At 49.8% G+C, this 16,028-nt stretch overlaps 1 protein-coding gene and 1 long non-coding RNA gene across 2 annotated transcripts in view; both read right to left on the bottom strand.

Annotated features, from left to right (window-relative positions):
- Nucleotides 1-16,028, bottom strand: part of LOC127673638 (uncharacterized) — a 200,407-nt gene that overhangs the window by 144,144 nt on the left and 40,235 nt on the right. The window lies entirely within an intron of this gene.
- LOC127673630 (sperm motility kinase Y-like) lies at nt 13,424-15,896 on the bottom strand. The gene is made up of 2 exons (XM_052169397.1): nt 15,790-15,896; nt 13,424-15,007 (listed from the first exon to the last, which is right to left on the bottom strand). Exons 1-2 carry the CDS (start codon nt 15,890-15,892, stop codon nt 13,452-13,454), a joined length of 1,659 nt encoding a protein of 552 aa, XP_052025357.1. The 5' UTR covers nt 15,893-15,896; the 3' UTR covers nt 13,424-13,451.

Raw genomic sequence — 16,028 nt, 5'->3', positions numbered from 1 at the left:
CATTTGATGCTGAGACATAGCTGCTGCTGAGAGCACTTCAGTCTGGGTTCAGAGAAGATTCTGATCATCTTCACCTCTGGCTGAGGCTGTTTATCGTTGCAAGGGACCCACTCCGCAGAAATTGCTTATTCATCTACAGACCAAAATAATATCTCGAAAAAGGACACACTATGCAGAATACTCCACTGATGGTCTCTGCCAATCCTGGGTGATCAGTCCTACCAAATTCTGCATGAATAAGGTCTATGAGATGATTCTCGGCCAAATAGCTAAAGACATATGTTCCATGTAGTTTGACAGCTGCCTCTTCAATTTGTTTCAGATTTGGAAGATGTTTGAGTGTGTGATTCCTATATTTTGGGTTATATTTTAGTATGTATGTATGTATATAAAATATGTATATATTTGAGAAGCCCGCTGTCCAACAATGAGCCCATCACAGGCCCTGGGGCAGATCCCATCCACCATGGTCCCTTATTGCCACTGATCTCCAGAGTAGTGCTGGAATCAAGTGAAAAGTGAGAAGATCCCAGTGACACATGGCTAAAGTCTTCCTCAGCATGTTTTCAAAACTGCAACCATGGCAATATTCTATGGGAACCCAGACACTTCATCTCCATTGGTGCTGGGATAGTTTCCCTGCCTGTCCCTAGCCACTTGTCCTTTGGTGAGGCCTCCTCTGTGACACGCCCATGTTAATTATGTTCATAAAGCCAAGGCACTCTCAGCAGAGGTGGAATGTGGAGCAGGGTTCTGGCTTCCACTGACTAAGGATGGGAGTCAGAACTTTTCTGTAGTCACTGTTCTCTGATGGCTGTGTCACACAAACAGCCACCATTGCATGTTCACCCTGTCCAGAGGTCCTCATCCCCCACTGAGTACCAGTAGAAGGATTTTGGGCTCTAGTTTCAGTTAGTCCTGAAGAAATAGTTCATGACTATGTGTGCTCCCAGGACGTGTCTCTTTGCTAGACACACAGGTGTGTGTTCAGGTTGATCATGCCATAGAGCGAGCAGGCCACTCTGCATGAGAGAACTGTTACCAGACTTCCAGCATCTATTCAGGGACCACAGGAATTGTGAGTGTTGATTTTAGACCCCAGTCTCATAGAGGAATATAAGGAGGAGACACTGGGACTCTGCCTTGGCCCCTCCTTATGCCCATACCTAGGCACCCTGCACCTGCTTGGACATAGGCATGGGGAAAACCTGGTCTCTAACTGTCCTCTTCATTCCCTAAGGACCATGACCACAGTCTGCAGCTCTGCACAGCCTGGCAGCCAGAGAAACTTGGCATAGTTCCCCATGTGTCAACACAGGCCCAGAGGAAGGACAGAAATAGAATCTTTATGGGACCCAGGTGACTTCTCAGGGTCAGCCAATGGTCTTGGCTCCTCCTTGTCTATGAAGACACAGGGCACTGGTCCTGCCCTCCATGCACCCCTAGCTGCTGCACACACACTAAGGATGAGCTGAGCTGGCCTCTGCTGCTCCTGGGAGCATGGAAACCACAATCCCTGGGCCAAAGGGCCTATGCAGTAGGCTCCTGCTTGCTACCAGAGTCCAGAAGACCCAGTTGGGTTCTAACTGCTCTATTCCCAAAGATGATGATTAGCTCTAACAGCAGGCCAGGCTCTGTTGGGAAGGATAGACAGGCATATCCAGGCCCAGAGATGGATGTACTGTGGCCATGCTCGGAGGTCTGATCTTCACAGGCAGACTTAGCCATATTACCCAGCACTTACTCAGCTCTGTCTGGAGTGCCTTGTTCCCCCAAGAGCCCTGTGATGATGAAGTCACTGCCACAGGCAAGGACCTAGTCCCCACCACGTTCCTCTCCACACTTGACTCCTGCTGGGAGCCAGCAGTATGGACAGCCATGTCAAAATGGGGACATGGTCTGCTTTCTTCCTTGGGAGAACTTGTGAAGCCCAGGACCAGGTGACATGTTTGAGTCCAGGCAAGGACAAGGAGGAGTAGTGTGTGACCTTATGTTAGGTTTAGGGATAGAAACCCTTGTGATGGCATGGACTGCCCTCTACCCTCTGTCCCACTCTTCCGGAACAAAGGTAGTGAGAGGAAGGTACAGTGAAGCAGGCTACACACATCCCCAGGGTAGCCTTCCAACATAAGAATCACTGTCTCGAGAAAGGACCCGAAGAGCTGAAGGGGACTGCAGCCAAACAGGAGGGTCAACAATATGAACCAACCAGTATCCCAGAGCTCCCAGGGTCTAAACCACCCACCAGAGAGTACACACGGAAGGTCCCATGGCTACATCTGCATATGTAGCAGAGGATAGCCTTGTTGGACATCCAAGGGAGGATGGGACCTTGGTCCTGAGAAGGCTCAATACCTCAGTCTAGGTGAATGCCACGACAAGAAAGGTGGAGTGGGTGGATTGGTGAGCAGGGTGAGGGGGCATGGGTTAGGGATTTTTTGGAGGGGAAACCAGGAGAGGGGTAACATTTGAAAAGTAAAGGAAGAAAATATCTAATAAAGACAACTACACTTAAGAAAAAAGAATCACTGTCTACTTTCATATGTGCAAATGTGTGTGTTTATGTATGGTGTGTATGTGTGTGTGTTTGTATGTGTGCTCACATGTATGTTTGTGCCTCGGTACACACCTGCATGTGTGCCGGTGTATGTTGGGGTAGGAGAAATGTTCTGACACAAGCCCTTCCCCATGCTGGGCACTCACAGTTGGCATAGACTCCACTTAACAGTAGGGTGTTTGTTCTTAACGGTTTTCTAATGGAATATATTATACCTAATGTTCTACCTCTCAGTCAGGGCTAGATATCCTCATTTTGTAGCAATGGGGAACACTGTTCTTTTAGGATTACAGCCTGTGTCAGCTGTGCGGGCCATCCTCCTCCTCCTCCAGTGGCCAGTCTGTTCTATATCAAACTGTGCAGGGTATAGAACCTTCGCATCTGCCCGGAACCGTGTATGTGTCCTTGCAACAGCTGATATCCTGGCTGACTGTCCCCACTCAACCTACTCTGACGAGCTCAGTATGCACAGAAGAAGGCCTAGATGAGGAGGTGCTGCCCCACCCAGCCAGCCAGACTTGAGCCCCATTCTGGCAAATGATGTGGTGTCGAGATGTGGCCCTTACAGGAATGGGTCCACTGTTGGGAACAACTACCAAGTACCTGTGACCAGCAGTGATATATGTCTCCTCTTGTCCAAGTAAAGGGAATTCAAGTACTTCTTTGGGCATTGGGCAGTAAAGGAATGCTGAGGGCTCATGGGTAGATGCCCCACCTTATACCTTCCAAGAGCCCATGAACTGCACCTGCTTAATGCCCCTTGGATTTCTTTGGATAAGGTAAGGAGAGCAGACCCAAAATATCCCAAACCACTGCACAGGCAACACTGTCATGCCAGGTGGAAGCAGTCTTCACAGCCTGAGGAGTAGAGTAGGGGTTCTCTCCCATTGCATCCAGGGGTCTCTTGTTTGCATAGCCAGTGGCAGGGTCTTGGGTGGAATTGAGACAATCTGCAAAGGAGGCCTTTGTGTTGGTTACAGTACATATAAGCAAGACATGGGAGGAGCAGCCACAGACTTGTGATCTAGGAAAACCTGCAGTAGCCTGCTCTGGGTCCTTGGAGCCTAGGCTTGCTTTACACTCATAGGGCTCCCTCTAATGTCCAATCCCATCATGGCACCTTCTCTGGAAGATAAGACAGGTTCAAGCTGCTTCAGGTTAACATTGACTCTTGTTTCACTCAGACACTCATGTTTGTGAGAATCCCAGGAGCTTAGAACCAGAGACAGGAAGAATAGGGCCTTCCCCATGCCCTTGGCTAATGTTGGAGCAGGTTCCCCATCTCCTACAACTGGGCAGGCCAAAGAGACTGATATGGGGGGCAGAAGGCTTGAGGGCCAAGAACTGCCTTGCCCAGACCTGGCCCAAGCTGGAGGTGCTGGAATGCTACCAAGTCACCTTCAAGGCTGGCCGGCACAGACAGGGATGCTGTATGGCTCTTGCCTACTCCACAGTGTCCTGCAGGTGTGGTTCGTCATGACGTCATCACAGGGAGAGGCCGCTTAGGAATTTCTTGCCATGAGAGGTGGAACCAGCAGCTCACCAGTGTCACTGTGTGATCTAGTCATGAGCAGTCTGCATGAGTGAGCCCACATGCTTTTTCCACGCTAAGAACACACTGGTCACCTGTGTGGTTTGCCTCTGCCTCCCCACCCTGCAGAGAGATACAACAGTGCGATGTTAGTTCTTTCCCTGACTGTTGGTGATTTTGGTGTTTCTACAGTCCCAGGACTCCAGCTCTACCCAGACCATCCTAATTCTGTCATAGCCGATCTATCCTGGGCCTGACAGACCATCCTGTTGGTGTGCTCTGTCTTAGCTCTCAGGACACACTTCCCCCTGGTTTCCTCATGCTGTTTCCTCCGACCATCCCAGCATGCACCAGCTCCATATCCCTCCCAGGTTTAGAATCCCTGATAATCCCTGATATGTTTGTGTTCTCCCAGGCTGGGTTGTGGGCACTTGTGTGGCTCCAGTGCATCCTAGAATCCCTTGCGATCCTCCATTCCATGCCACCTTTCAGTCCACACTGGCACCGGGGATGCTGGCCTGCCCAGGCTTCCCTCCATTGTTGTCCCTTTTGCACTTATGTCTTTGAGGAATGGCTCTGGATGTGGTCACCACACTCTACCCTGGACGCATCTGTGAGTTCAAGGACGGCCACCTTTTACTTAAGCAAACTTGTCCACAGACTGTGCGGGTCCCATCAGCTGAGAGCAGCCTCCACACTACAGTGATGCTCATCTTACACTTTTCAGCTATGAGGGACTGTAGGATCTGTCCTGAGGGCCCTACCCATTCTGCAGGTAGGAGAGCTACGCAGGGGGCTTGCTATTTGGTCAGTTCTTCTGGGTATTGCCTTGAGCTGAGAGCCTTTGGGAGGGCACATGCTCCTGTATTAAATGAGCTGGCTCCACTCTGCCTGGACTGTGCTGGGACTGCCTCTCATGCTCTCTCCTCCCAGTTGCTATCTGTCCCTAATTCTCTGTGAGTCCAACATCAAGCCTAGTGGTCAATCAGCCTTCATGCCAGTCCAGGAACACAGAGCCCTCACTGTCCTCTGAACAGGTTTTACAGGGCCCCTGCTTTAGTCTCTTTGGTGTCCTATAGTGATAGAAACTCAAGTTTCTTAGGTCTCTAGGACTTGTTTTGCAGCCATTTACAATAAGGTAGAGGTAAAGAAAGGTTGAAATAATGTCCTGCAGTTCTGCATGTTCACCACTGGAGGGCTGCACGCTGTTCTGTCCCTGCTGTGCCATTCAGCAAGCCCTCTCAGTCAGGCTCTGAGCCTGAAGCAGAGAACCACTGCTAAACCCAGTGCTCCCAAAATCTGGCTGCACCTCCAGGGATGCCTGCAGAGGATTCCCTAGGACCTTGAGGACCCAATTTGGGAATCTTAGGTGGTCAGGGTGCTGGAGCCAAAAGAGCTGTACGAGACATTACCTGGTATGTGACCTCTGTCCCTACATCCTGAGTAGCATGACCCACAGTCCTGCGAAGGTCTCTGGGTGGCTGCTGGAAGGAGGTGGAGGAGGATATGGAGGGTGAAGAGGAGACGAGTAAGCGGGACCAAGGCAGGAGCACTGCCCATCCACTGCTGTGGGAGCACTGCCCATCCACTGCTGTGGGAGCACTGCCCATACACTGCTGTGGGAGCACTGCCCACACACTGCTGTGGGAACACTGCCCATACACTGCTGTGGGAACACTGCCCACACACTGCTGTGGGAGCACTGCCCATACACTGCTGTGGGAGCACTGCCCACACACTGCTGTGGGAGCACTGCCCATACACTGCTTTGGGAGCACTGCCCATCCACTCCTGTGGGAGCACTGCCCATTCACTGTTGTGGGAGCACTGCCCATCTACTGCTGTGGGAACACTGCCCATCCACTGCTGTGGTAGCACTGTCCATCCACTGCTGTGGAAGCACTGCCCATCCACTGCTGTGGGAGCACTGCCCATTCACTGCTGTGGAACACTGCCCATCCACTACTGTGGAACACTGCCCATACACTGCTGTGGGAGCACTGCCCATACATTGCTGTGGGAGCACTGCCCATACACTGCTGTGGGCTGTCCTGTCCTGGGCTCTTTCCTGCTGTAACTCTGAAGTACAAAGCAAATAGGACTGTCTGAGATGAGGAAAGCATCTGTTCTGAACTGTGAGAAGAAAAGACAGGCGTTCTCTGTGACATCGACCGGAGCACAGGGTCCCACATGAGCCTCCCTCCCAAGTGATGCCATCTGCTCTGCAGAGTGGCTCCAGTCAGTGTCAGGAGAGGCGAGATTGCCTGTTTCTGAAAGCTGAGCTCTCCCCAACCACCCACAGACCCAGCAATTGTGCCTCCTCCGTGCCCATCTCTACTGGGGCCAGCGGCTCCCTCATGTCATTTCTTACTCCTGCCAGTCGGTTGTGTAATAGCCCATAGGATCTGGACTCAACTTCATTGGCCAAGGCCAGCTGATCTTTACTTAGATAAGACTCCGAGAACAAGGCCACACACAGTATTAATGGCCCATTGTTTGTCCTTGAGTTTCCTTCAGTGTAGCCCTGAGTGACCATTGCAGCCTGTGGCCCGAGATTCAGATTAGCATTGGCCAGGTCAGGGTCTTTGCTCCCTGGTCCTGTAGCTCACCCCCACTGTAGTTCCATGGGTCCTGGCTGCTGCAGCTGCTCCAGGAACCACTAGGTGTCTTCCCATAGAGGCTCACAGATCCTGTGGGCTCATCCACAGACATCTCATGCTCTCCCTGCTGGGAGTTAGGCTTGATGCACCCTGTGTGGGAGCTGCCAGGGCTTTAGGAAAACAGTGAGAGGCAATGGAGGACATGTTGTCTGCTTCTCTTCTTGTCCTTCTTGCCCAGGGAGGTTCTGCTGCAGGGTTCCAGCTCCAGCAGGTCACTGATGTAGCATTCCCGGTAGCTCTTCTTCCCTGAGGGGAAAGCAACAGAAGACCTGCTGAGGGAGGAACGTGAAGTACACTGCACTCCTTAACTGGTGATGGTCAGAGTCCTGCCAACCGAGAGATGCATCTGCACCTGTGCACATGGAGCAAAAGTCCACCCTTGTGGAATGAGCTCTGCGTTCCCATGACAGCTGGGAACAGACTTTGTCCCCAGCAGCCTCCTATCATCCCCTTGGGATGGTTCTTCAGGCTGTGACACCTTGTCTCTTAGCTACAGAGCCATCCTGAGCAGCCCTGGTGGTCTATCACCCAGGAGAGGACCAGGTGAAAACAGAACCCATCAGTTCCTTCTGAGCATGTACAGTCGTGCAATATGCACCCGGCATCCCTGAGAGCCTGCCTTACAACATGGGTACAGAGTTCTACTTGCTTATGTTTCACAAATACATTCAGGCACACTCATCTCTCTCTCTTTCAAACACACACACACACACACACACACACACACACACACACACACACACACACAAAGATAGGCACACAAACATTCGTACACACATGCATGTATACCCATGTACAGACACACAGAGGCATACACACAGTCCACATCCCCCTACATACATGTACAGTAATACATGCATGCAAATACACAGACAGAGGCACACACTCCTGCTTGTGCACTGTGGTTTCAGTGTGCGGCAAGTCAGGTCCTTTCTCAGTGGGGTCTTTGAAAAGTTGAGAGAACAATGAGTCTTTAGGCAGCGTTAACGCTATCCCCTTGCAGACAAACTTGCTTCTTTGTCTGTTTGCAGTGCTAAGGATGTAAGGAAAATGACACTGTAGAATCATATGCATCTTGGAGGGATGGAAAGGTCACTCCCACCTTTCATCCCAACCCTCAGAGGGAGGAACAGGAGCTGATGACCACGAGTAATGATGACTTGTAATGGAAGGTGTGGTCTGGACGCCCAGCCAGCCCAGCCAGCCAACCCCAGGAGCAGGTCTCAAGGGTTGATGTGCTACATCCTCAGATCATAGAGAGGGTGCGTGGACATCAGGTAGGTGCCCAGACCCAGGTGGATCTAATACCCACTCTCTGCCTCCTCCAGCTGCTGTAGCCCCTGCAGCACAGGCTGCAAGCTGAGGTGGAGCTGGTGGGTGCTACTAAGCTGTTGCAGCAGGTAACGGGAGGGCCAGGCATGGCCCGTTTAGAACAGCAGCTTCTGTGTTGCCAGCAGCCCTTCTCCCTGTATTCCCAGCTTCTTCCCCTGGACAGACAGTACAGACAATGTGACTTTGCAGTTTAGAAAATGGTTACAGCAGCAGCAGCAGCAGCAGCAGCAGCAGCAGCAGCAGCAGCAGCACCAGCAGAGAAATACCTTAACGTCAGCCATAAGCCACAACTGGGCCCTGCCCCATCCTTCATTTGGAGAGCTCATGTCCCTGTGGAAACAGTCTCAGGGCCCTGTGAGTACCATCTCTCTGCAGCCTTAAGAATGCAGACCAAACCTGGGGCAGCCCCCCTATGTACACAAGTCTTGCTTGCAGGATTTTCAGTGAACCCTAATCAGTGCTTAGCCTGCCTGCTCTCCTGCATTCCTCTCTGTCATGGCTTTGGGAATAAGGAAGGAGGGACAGAGGCTAACTGGTGTATCTCTAATGTCCCCTTTGAGGTTGAGTGGAAAATTGGTAATTGATGGAAGCCAGAGCTGTTCATCTCTTGGAGAGCTCATCCCACTATGTGTGTGTTAGCAGACATGGCTGTGAGGATCACAAGGATGAGTGATGTTTGGGAGAAAGAAAAATGAGGATGAAGTTGTTGAGTCCCAGGTTCTGAGAACTGCTGAGCTTTATGGATGCATTCCCCCTTCAGACACCCACCAGAACTGTTATCTTTAAATATGTAACCTGGGGAAGTCACAGAGCAACTGTGGAGTGTGGTCTTCCTCCTGAAAGACAGAGGTTATGTGGGATGCAGAAACAAGAGCGTGAAGTAGGATCTGGGGTAGCAAGAGACAGGACAGAAAGAGGAGGGGTCCTCACCTGATAGATGATCACTCCATTCAGAGTGAGACGCAGGAAAACAGTAGGGTGGTCCTCCTCCTTTACCTAGAACACAGGACAGATGATTAGGCTGTGCCTCTGGGGAAGTGGAAGGAGGTCTTTCTAACAGGCTAGAGGGCCCACAAACCAAGAGCTCTGTCCTGGCCTCTTGTTCCCTACATATGCCCAGGGCACACGTGTATGTGCTATGCTTCTATAGGTGTGTGTGTTCTGTGAACCCCTAAGACCAAAGTTGCACGCTTAGTGGAAGTCTGTGGAAGCCTGCGAACTGGGAGCAGAGGCCGTGCAGTATGCAGGCGTTGAATATGGGACCGCCAGAGAGGCCAACCATGATCTTCCAATCAATGTCAGACCAAACCAGTTACAGCAGAGGCTGGGCAAAGGTTTTCCAGAACTCAGACACCAGAGAAACTCAGTGTGCCACCTCAGGACAGCCACCAGCTCGCCACAGGCCATGCAGGCCCTAAGGACTGCCCTGCTTACCCTTGCCTGGAGTCTTAGTTACTTTGTCAACCATGGGGGATAGAATCACCCTTGTCCTGTGTTTGTCCCATGCCCAGCACCTTTGGATCGCCCTTGTACAGCCTGAAGAAGTGGACAGGAACATCCTCAAGTTGACAGGCATCTCTGATGAAATGTAGTACTGCCTCATGTGGAGTCAGACCCTGCTGCTCCTGGTGCATGACAGGTTCGTGTCTTAGGATGTAGTCAACCCCTCTCTTGCCGATAATCTGAGGACAGAGCCACCAGCTAGCTGTGATCCCACCCTGACCTTTCTCTGCATTGACCTCCCTCCCTGACCTTTGAAGTCAGGACCAACAGCGTAGCTGCAGACTATGTCCAACTATATCTGTCTTAGCCTCAGACCTGAAGGTTAGGATGTGGTTCCTTAATATTTTTGGTTCTGCTCCCCTCTCAAGTCCCGCAGGTGCCCATAAGGGCCACAGAATCAGCCCTCCTTCAAGGTCTGTGGAGCTCATTTCAGCCCCACAGCCCCTGTTCTTGGGAAAACTTGCCAGTGGGGCACTGTGTGAGTGTGGACTGAGGGAAACTTTGAGAAAAGCTGCCTGGACTCCATGTGGCACTGGAGAGAGATGTGCAGGCAGACATGTGAGGCCCAAGGCACAGAGGACAGTAAGGAGCATGAGTTGGGGACCAGTGAGGGAGAATACTGGCGGGGCCCGCAGTCCCCAGAGCCATTTGCTCTCCATGGCAGTCAGCTAGGCTTCTGCAAGGAGAATAACCTGTCACTCACCATCTCCCTTTCCAGGGTACAGGTGAGGAAACAGAGGCACAGAGAGCATAAGGTAGCTGGGTTTGTTCCTGTTTACAGAGGCTGGGTGGATAACACTCTGCAGCTGAGCAGGCCAAGGTACTCAGAGGTGTCAAGCTCTCGGGGCTTATGCAGGAGCCAAAGGCATGGCCTACTCTGGCCATCGTTCCTACACCACAGTGACAGCCTTCGTAGTATTTGTGTTGGGGGCTGGTAAGCACACTTGGATGTGAGTCCTTCTGTCTCCATGTCCTTGTCCCTCCCTAGCTTTATGTCCTCCTGTTATTCATGGTGAGCAGACACTGGACACCCTCGCTTCCAGAAAAAAGCACACAAGGAGGGTAACACACACACAGAGAGAGTGACACACACACAGGGAGGGTGACACACACACAGGGAGGGTGACACACACACAGGGAGGGTGACAGACACACAGGGAGAGTGACACACACACAGGCAGGGTGACACACACACAAGCAGGGTGACACACACACAGGGAGGGTGACACACACACAGGGAGGGTGACACACACACAGGGAGGGTGACACACACACAGGGAGGGTGACACACACACAGGGAGGGTGACACACACACAGGGAGAGTGACACACACACAGGGAGGGTGACACACACACAGGGAGGGTGACACACACACAGGGAGGGTGACACACACACAGGGAGGGTGACACACACACAGGGAGGGTGACACACACACAGGGAAGGTGACACACACACAGGGAGGGTGACACACACACAGGGAGGGTGACACACAGGCAGGGTGACACACACACAGGCAGGGTGACACACACACAGGGAGGGTGACACACACACAGGGAGAGTGACACACAGGGAGGGTGACACACACAGGCAGGGTGACACACACACAGGGAGGGTGACACACACACAGGGAGAGTGACACACACAGGGAGGGTGACACACACACAGAGGGAGGGTGACACACACACAATGAGGGTGACACACACAGGCAGGGTGATACACACACAGGGAGGGTGACAGACACACAGGAAGGGTGACACACACACAGGGAGGGTGACATATTTGCCTGTTCTTTTGGGAATAGGCATGTGGCACGAAGTACCTGCTCATAAGGACTGAGTCATTTTGGTGGCCCAGGTCATCCTGTAACCCACTGGCAGTCAGCAGAAAGCAGGCCTTCTCTATGTGCAGAAACCTGGAACTCAGTATCTGCTCCTTCAGGTGGCAGTAGTACAGGTGACAGGCTTTCTTGCCAGTGAAAGGCAGCAGGGCAGAGGTTCTGGATGAGTGACTCGCCTATGTCAGCAGCACTGCACCCTCATCCATCCTAGGCCTGGCGTTCTGGTTCACAGGCCTCTGAGCTCTCTTGGTGGCCACTCCCTGGTCTGTCCATACACATGGCATCTCATATCACAGGGACCTTAGTGACACATGGATGAAGTCAGGACCCTATACAAGGGCTGTCCCTGTGGATAGAGCCCTCTAAGATCCCAGGGGCAATTGGTATTATTTGAGAGATCTCCTGAATAGGAAACATGGAAGTCTCAGGCACAGGGCCACAGACTTGTCTCCTAGTCAGTCTACCTATGCTATGTCATCAGCTAGGCAAAAACAGTGAATCCCTCCTGAGAACCTCTCTCAGATCTTTTAGTATAGCCACCTGACCAGTTCAGGGAACCATGTCCACCAGCCTACTGACTTTCCCTGCTGATATATCTCTAGGAATTTCCACATAATCATGCTTCCTCACTGTCCAGAAACTTCCTCTCTTCCCCCCAGAAGCCGTTCCTTCTGGGAATGCTCCCGAATGCTCCTTCAGACCTATTGCATTATCAGCTTTGGGAAAATGTTCCTCATTCAGAACATACCATTTCCTGTTGTCTCTGCCACCTAGCTCTGTCTCTTAGACATGAACCCTCAAGAATACTGATAACTCTTCTGTAAATATTAATATTCAGTTAAATCATTTTTTATAATTGGTTCTCAGTGTGCTATCTGGTTCCAGAAATAGGCAGATACCAATTCTAATAGTGACACAGAAATCAGTTGGTTAATTTCTTCTTTCTCTCTCTCTCTCTCTCTCTCTCTCTCTCTCTCTCTCTCTCTCTCTCTCTCTCTCTCTCTCTCTCTCTCTCTCTTTCTTTCTCCTTCTCCTCCTTCTCCTTCTCCTTCTCCTCCTTCTCCTTCTCCTTCTCTTCTCCTCCTTCTCCTTCTCCTCCTCCTCCTCCTCCTCTTCCTCCTCCTCCCCCCCTCCTTCTCCTCCTCCTTCTTCCTCTTCTGTCTTCTCCTTGACCTGCTGCTGCTGCTAGAGTTACTGTTGTGCTTCTCCCATTGTGTCTGTTCCTGGTCCATGTGTTTGAAATCACCTCCTGTTGATACTCAGGACGTAATTCCCTGATGACACTGTGAAAGAGACAAGGTAATTTATTAGAGATAAAAGAAATAATGAGGTAGAATTCTTATAATAACATGTGGGACTTTGACATGCGTTAATATTTTATGTCTTTTTTTTTCTACTTTGTAGTCAAGATCTTGGAAAGAAATCACTTAGAAATTTTTTTTTAAATCAATGTATTACTAGGTGTTTCTTAGGAGCAAAAGGATAATCAGTAGGCAAAAACTATGAATGCATGGAACATTATCAATAATCAGTGAACTATGCTATTGTACTTATTCAATGACATTGCTGGTTATTAGTTTTGAGGCTTACTGGAATGTGATGTCACTTTTGAAAATGTAAGAATCTGTTCTTCAGCTCTTGTGATTGATTGGCACATTGCTAGGGCCTGTAGCCCCTGAAAGAGTCCTTGAGCCCATATGCATCTAGTCCTTACCCTGTGGGAACTATTGTCTTTAGGGAAGATGGACTCCAGGAGAAGGAATGGGGTCAGCAAAACAATTCTGTTGTGTGGATTAAAAATCATTGATATTGAGTCCATGCTGGCAAGAGGAGAAACCCAGAATAGGGAGAAGGCTTGGGGTTGATGAATTCTAAAGTACTTCGAGAAGATGAGAAGGTAAGAATTGTGGGCAAAATGAAAATGAAAATGAAGACAGAGGAGGGACCAGCACAGAGTAAAGTGGGTAGGACAAAGCACAAAGGTACCTGGGCCCTGCCTGCTTCTTTTTCTCTGGATTTTCTCCATGGGCCTCATTTCTGGGGGGAGACTCTGTGCTGCCTGCGGCGAGATTGATTTCCTCCTGTAAAGCAGCAACAGAGTCTCCTCATGGCATTTCGTATCCTCTTGGCCCATCCCCTGAAGCCTCGGGGCTGGGCCCTGGCCCTGCTGGGGATGGGCTTATTCTCTGAGGCACTGTGGGAGAGGGGATTGTCTTCTGGGATCGAATTGCTGCTGTTTTCAGTGATTCTGGTTGTTGTGTTAATACAGGGGACACTCATGGCAAATATATGTTGTTGGTCCTCTGTGGGTTTCCACTGGAGTGGCCGCAAGTGAAGAAAACCAGGCCCAGTGGATGTTCTTCCTGCTCTTTGCCTAGCCTTCTGGCCATAGGTAGACTCTTGACCAATGTAGGATGGTGAGACCAGTGGGCCAAGTATAGGAGCACTTCTGCTTGTCTTCATCCCTAAAGTAAAAGCAGCAGCAGCATCAATGGTCGGGAATGGGGCTGCCACTGGACTCACTGTCTGAGTCACTGTTGAGTAGACATGTCTCTGGAGAGCCTGTCCTTTTAGTAAAGTATAGCAAGCCATGGCTTGGTTATATTTCTGTTTACGTAGTGACTCGAGAATGTCTTGAGCTCGGAAGCCAAGATATTCCATGGCTTGGACAATGGTAGGGTCTGCCCTGGCAGGGATTAGATCCTTACAGGGATTTGGGAACATCTTCCAGTCCCCTTTAAACCAGGGGTGCAGCATCACCTCCATGGGTGTGGGCCTATATGTAGGGTGGATGGTCAGTAATAGACTAAGCAAGTCCTCTAGTTCTTGTGAGACCCCATAGGGGGCAGGATATACTCCTGCCACAACTTGTCTTTGCAGTTCGTGGATGATCACAGAATCAAAAGGCACCTTCCCGACAATCATGAAATAGAGGACCACACCTAAGGTCCACGAGTCGCTTTTGGTGCCATCGTATCTTTTACCGAGGAAGAATTCTGGGGCACCAAAAGAGTAGGAACCACAGTGCTGACTGAGCATTTGACCAGGTTTGACTTTGGTACTAAGGCCAAAGTCGATTATTTTGATTTTTCCATTGTTATCGATCAGGATGTTATCAGGTTTCAGGTCCCTGTGCACGATACCATGTTCATGGCAGTAGCTCACGGCAGCTATTACTTGTTTAAAAATTTTCCGGGCCTCGTCCTCCTCTATGTGGCCAGAATTTTTGATGTATTGGTAGAGTTGTTGTCCTTCAACAAATTCCATTACCAGGTATATGCTTTTTGTGGTCTCAATCACTTGTAGAAGTGAGATGATGTTGGGATGGTTGAGTGTTCTCATTATATTGGCCTCCATCATGGCTGACTGGAACCACTGCTTGCCCTTTTCAAGAACTTTGATGGCCACAGGTGTGCCTGTGAGCCGGTGTTGGGCCAGGAGGACCTTGGCGTTACTCCCTTGCCCGATGGTCCTCAAGACTTTGTATTGGGAGTGGAAGTCTTCCTCCTCAGAGATATGGGGCTCGAAGCTGAATGGTGGTAACTCCTCCTCACTATGTGTAGGTATTGAATCACTACTGATGCTACCTAAAAATAACATAAAAAGAATAGAATCAATGTAATGAAAAAGATGTAGGAAAACAGAAACCAAAATTAGTACACATGCTACCTAAAAATAAACAAAGAAAATGTGCTTGACATAAAGGTAAGTAAAGGCTAGAAAAATAGAATGAATATTATGAAAAATATATGGGGGAAAAGATAAAGTAAAAAAATGTAAGTAAAACCTAACCAAATAACGCACCCCAAACTAGAAACCCAAGAGTACACACATTCCAAATACAGATGATGAAACTAAAAAACATAGTCATAAAACAGGGTGATTGGGAGGGTTACAGTTGATTAATACTATGATTGGATGTAGATTGAAGCAAAAAATCATATGAAAAAATGAGAGGCGAAAGCGTTAGTAAAAGACAAAACAAATATAAATTCCCAGCACTTCAGTGAATATTCCATTTCGTTTTAGGACGTAGTCTTTCCCAATGAAACCACACCTCCCCTGAGCAAAATATTGAAACTTAAAATTAAGCAATGACAAACAATAAGATAGTAAAATATCAGAGACTATTAAACCTACAACCAAGGCCAAAAAGCCATAGAGTCTGGACTCAACTTCAGTGGCCAAGGTCAGCTGCTTTTTACCAGCAGAAGACTCTGAGAACAAGACCGCACACAGTTTTGATGGCCCATTCTTTGTCCTTGAGTGGCCTTCAGTGTAGCCCTGAGTGACCATTGCAGCCTGTGGCCAGGGATTCAGATTAGCATTGGCCCGGTCAGTGTGTTTGCTCCCTGGTCCTGTAGCTCACCTCCACTGTAGTTCCATGTGTCCTGGCTGCTGCAGCTGCTCCAGGAACCACTAGATGTCTTCCCACAGAGGCTCACAGATCCTGTGGGCTCATCCACAGACATCTCAAGCTCTCCCTGCAGGAAAAGCCAAAGTGTCTTGAAAGGCAAATATGTATTAATTATAAGCCAATGACAACATGCCGTGAATAAATCACTACACAATAATAATGCAAAAATAGGAAACCAAAATATATTGAAA

The sequence above is a fragment of the Apodemus sylvaticus genome, chromosome 23 (assembly GCF_947179515.1).
Source record: "Apodemus sylvaticus chromosome 23, mApoSyl1.1, whole genome shotgun sequence".
NCBI lineage: Eukaryota > Metazoa > Chordata > Mammalia > Rodentia > Muridae > Apodemus > Apodemus sylvaticus.
The sequence above is the reverse complement of the archived record's forward strand: the minus strand, read 5'-3'. Positions and strand labels throughout refer to the sequence as shown.

Excerpts from the sequence above, each read along its gene's own strand:
- LOC127673630 (XM_052169397.1), bottom strand. The coding sequence starts at position 15,892 with ATGTCTGTGGATGAGCCCACAGGATCTGTGAGCCTCTGTGGGAAGACA. Across the intron at positions 15,008-15,789 it reads CACATGGAACTACAGTGGAG|GTAGCATCAGTAGTGATTCA; the intron begins GTGAGCTACAGG and ends TGTTATTTTTAG.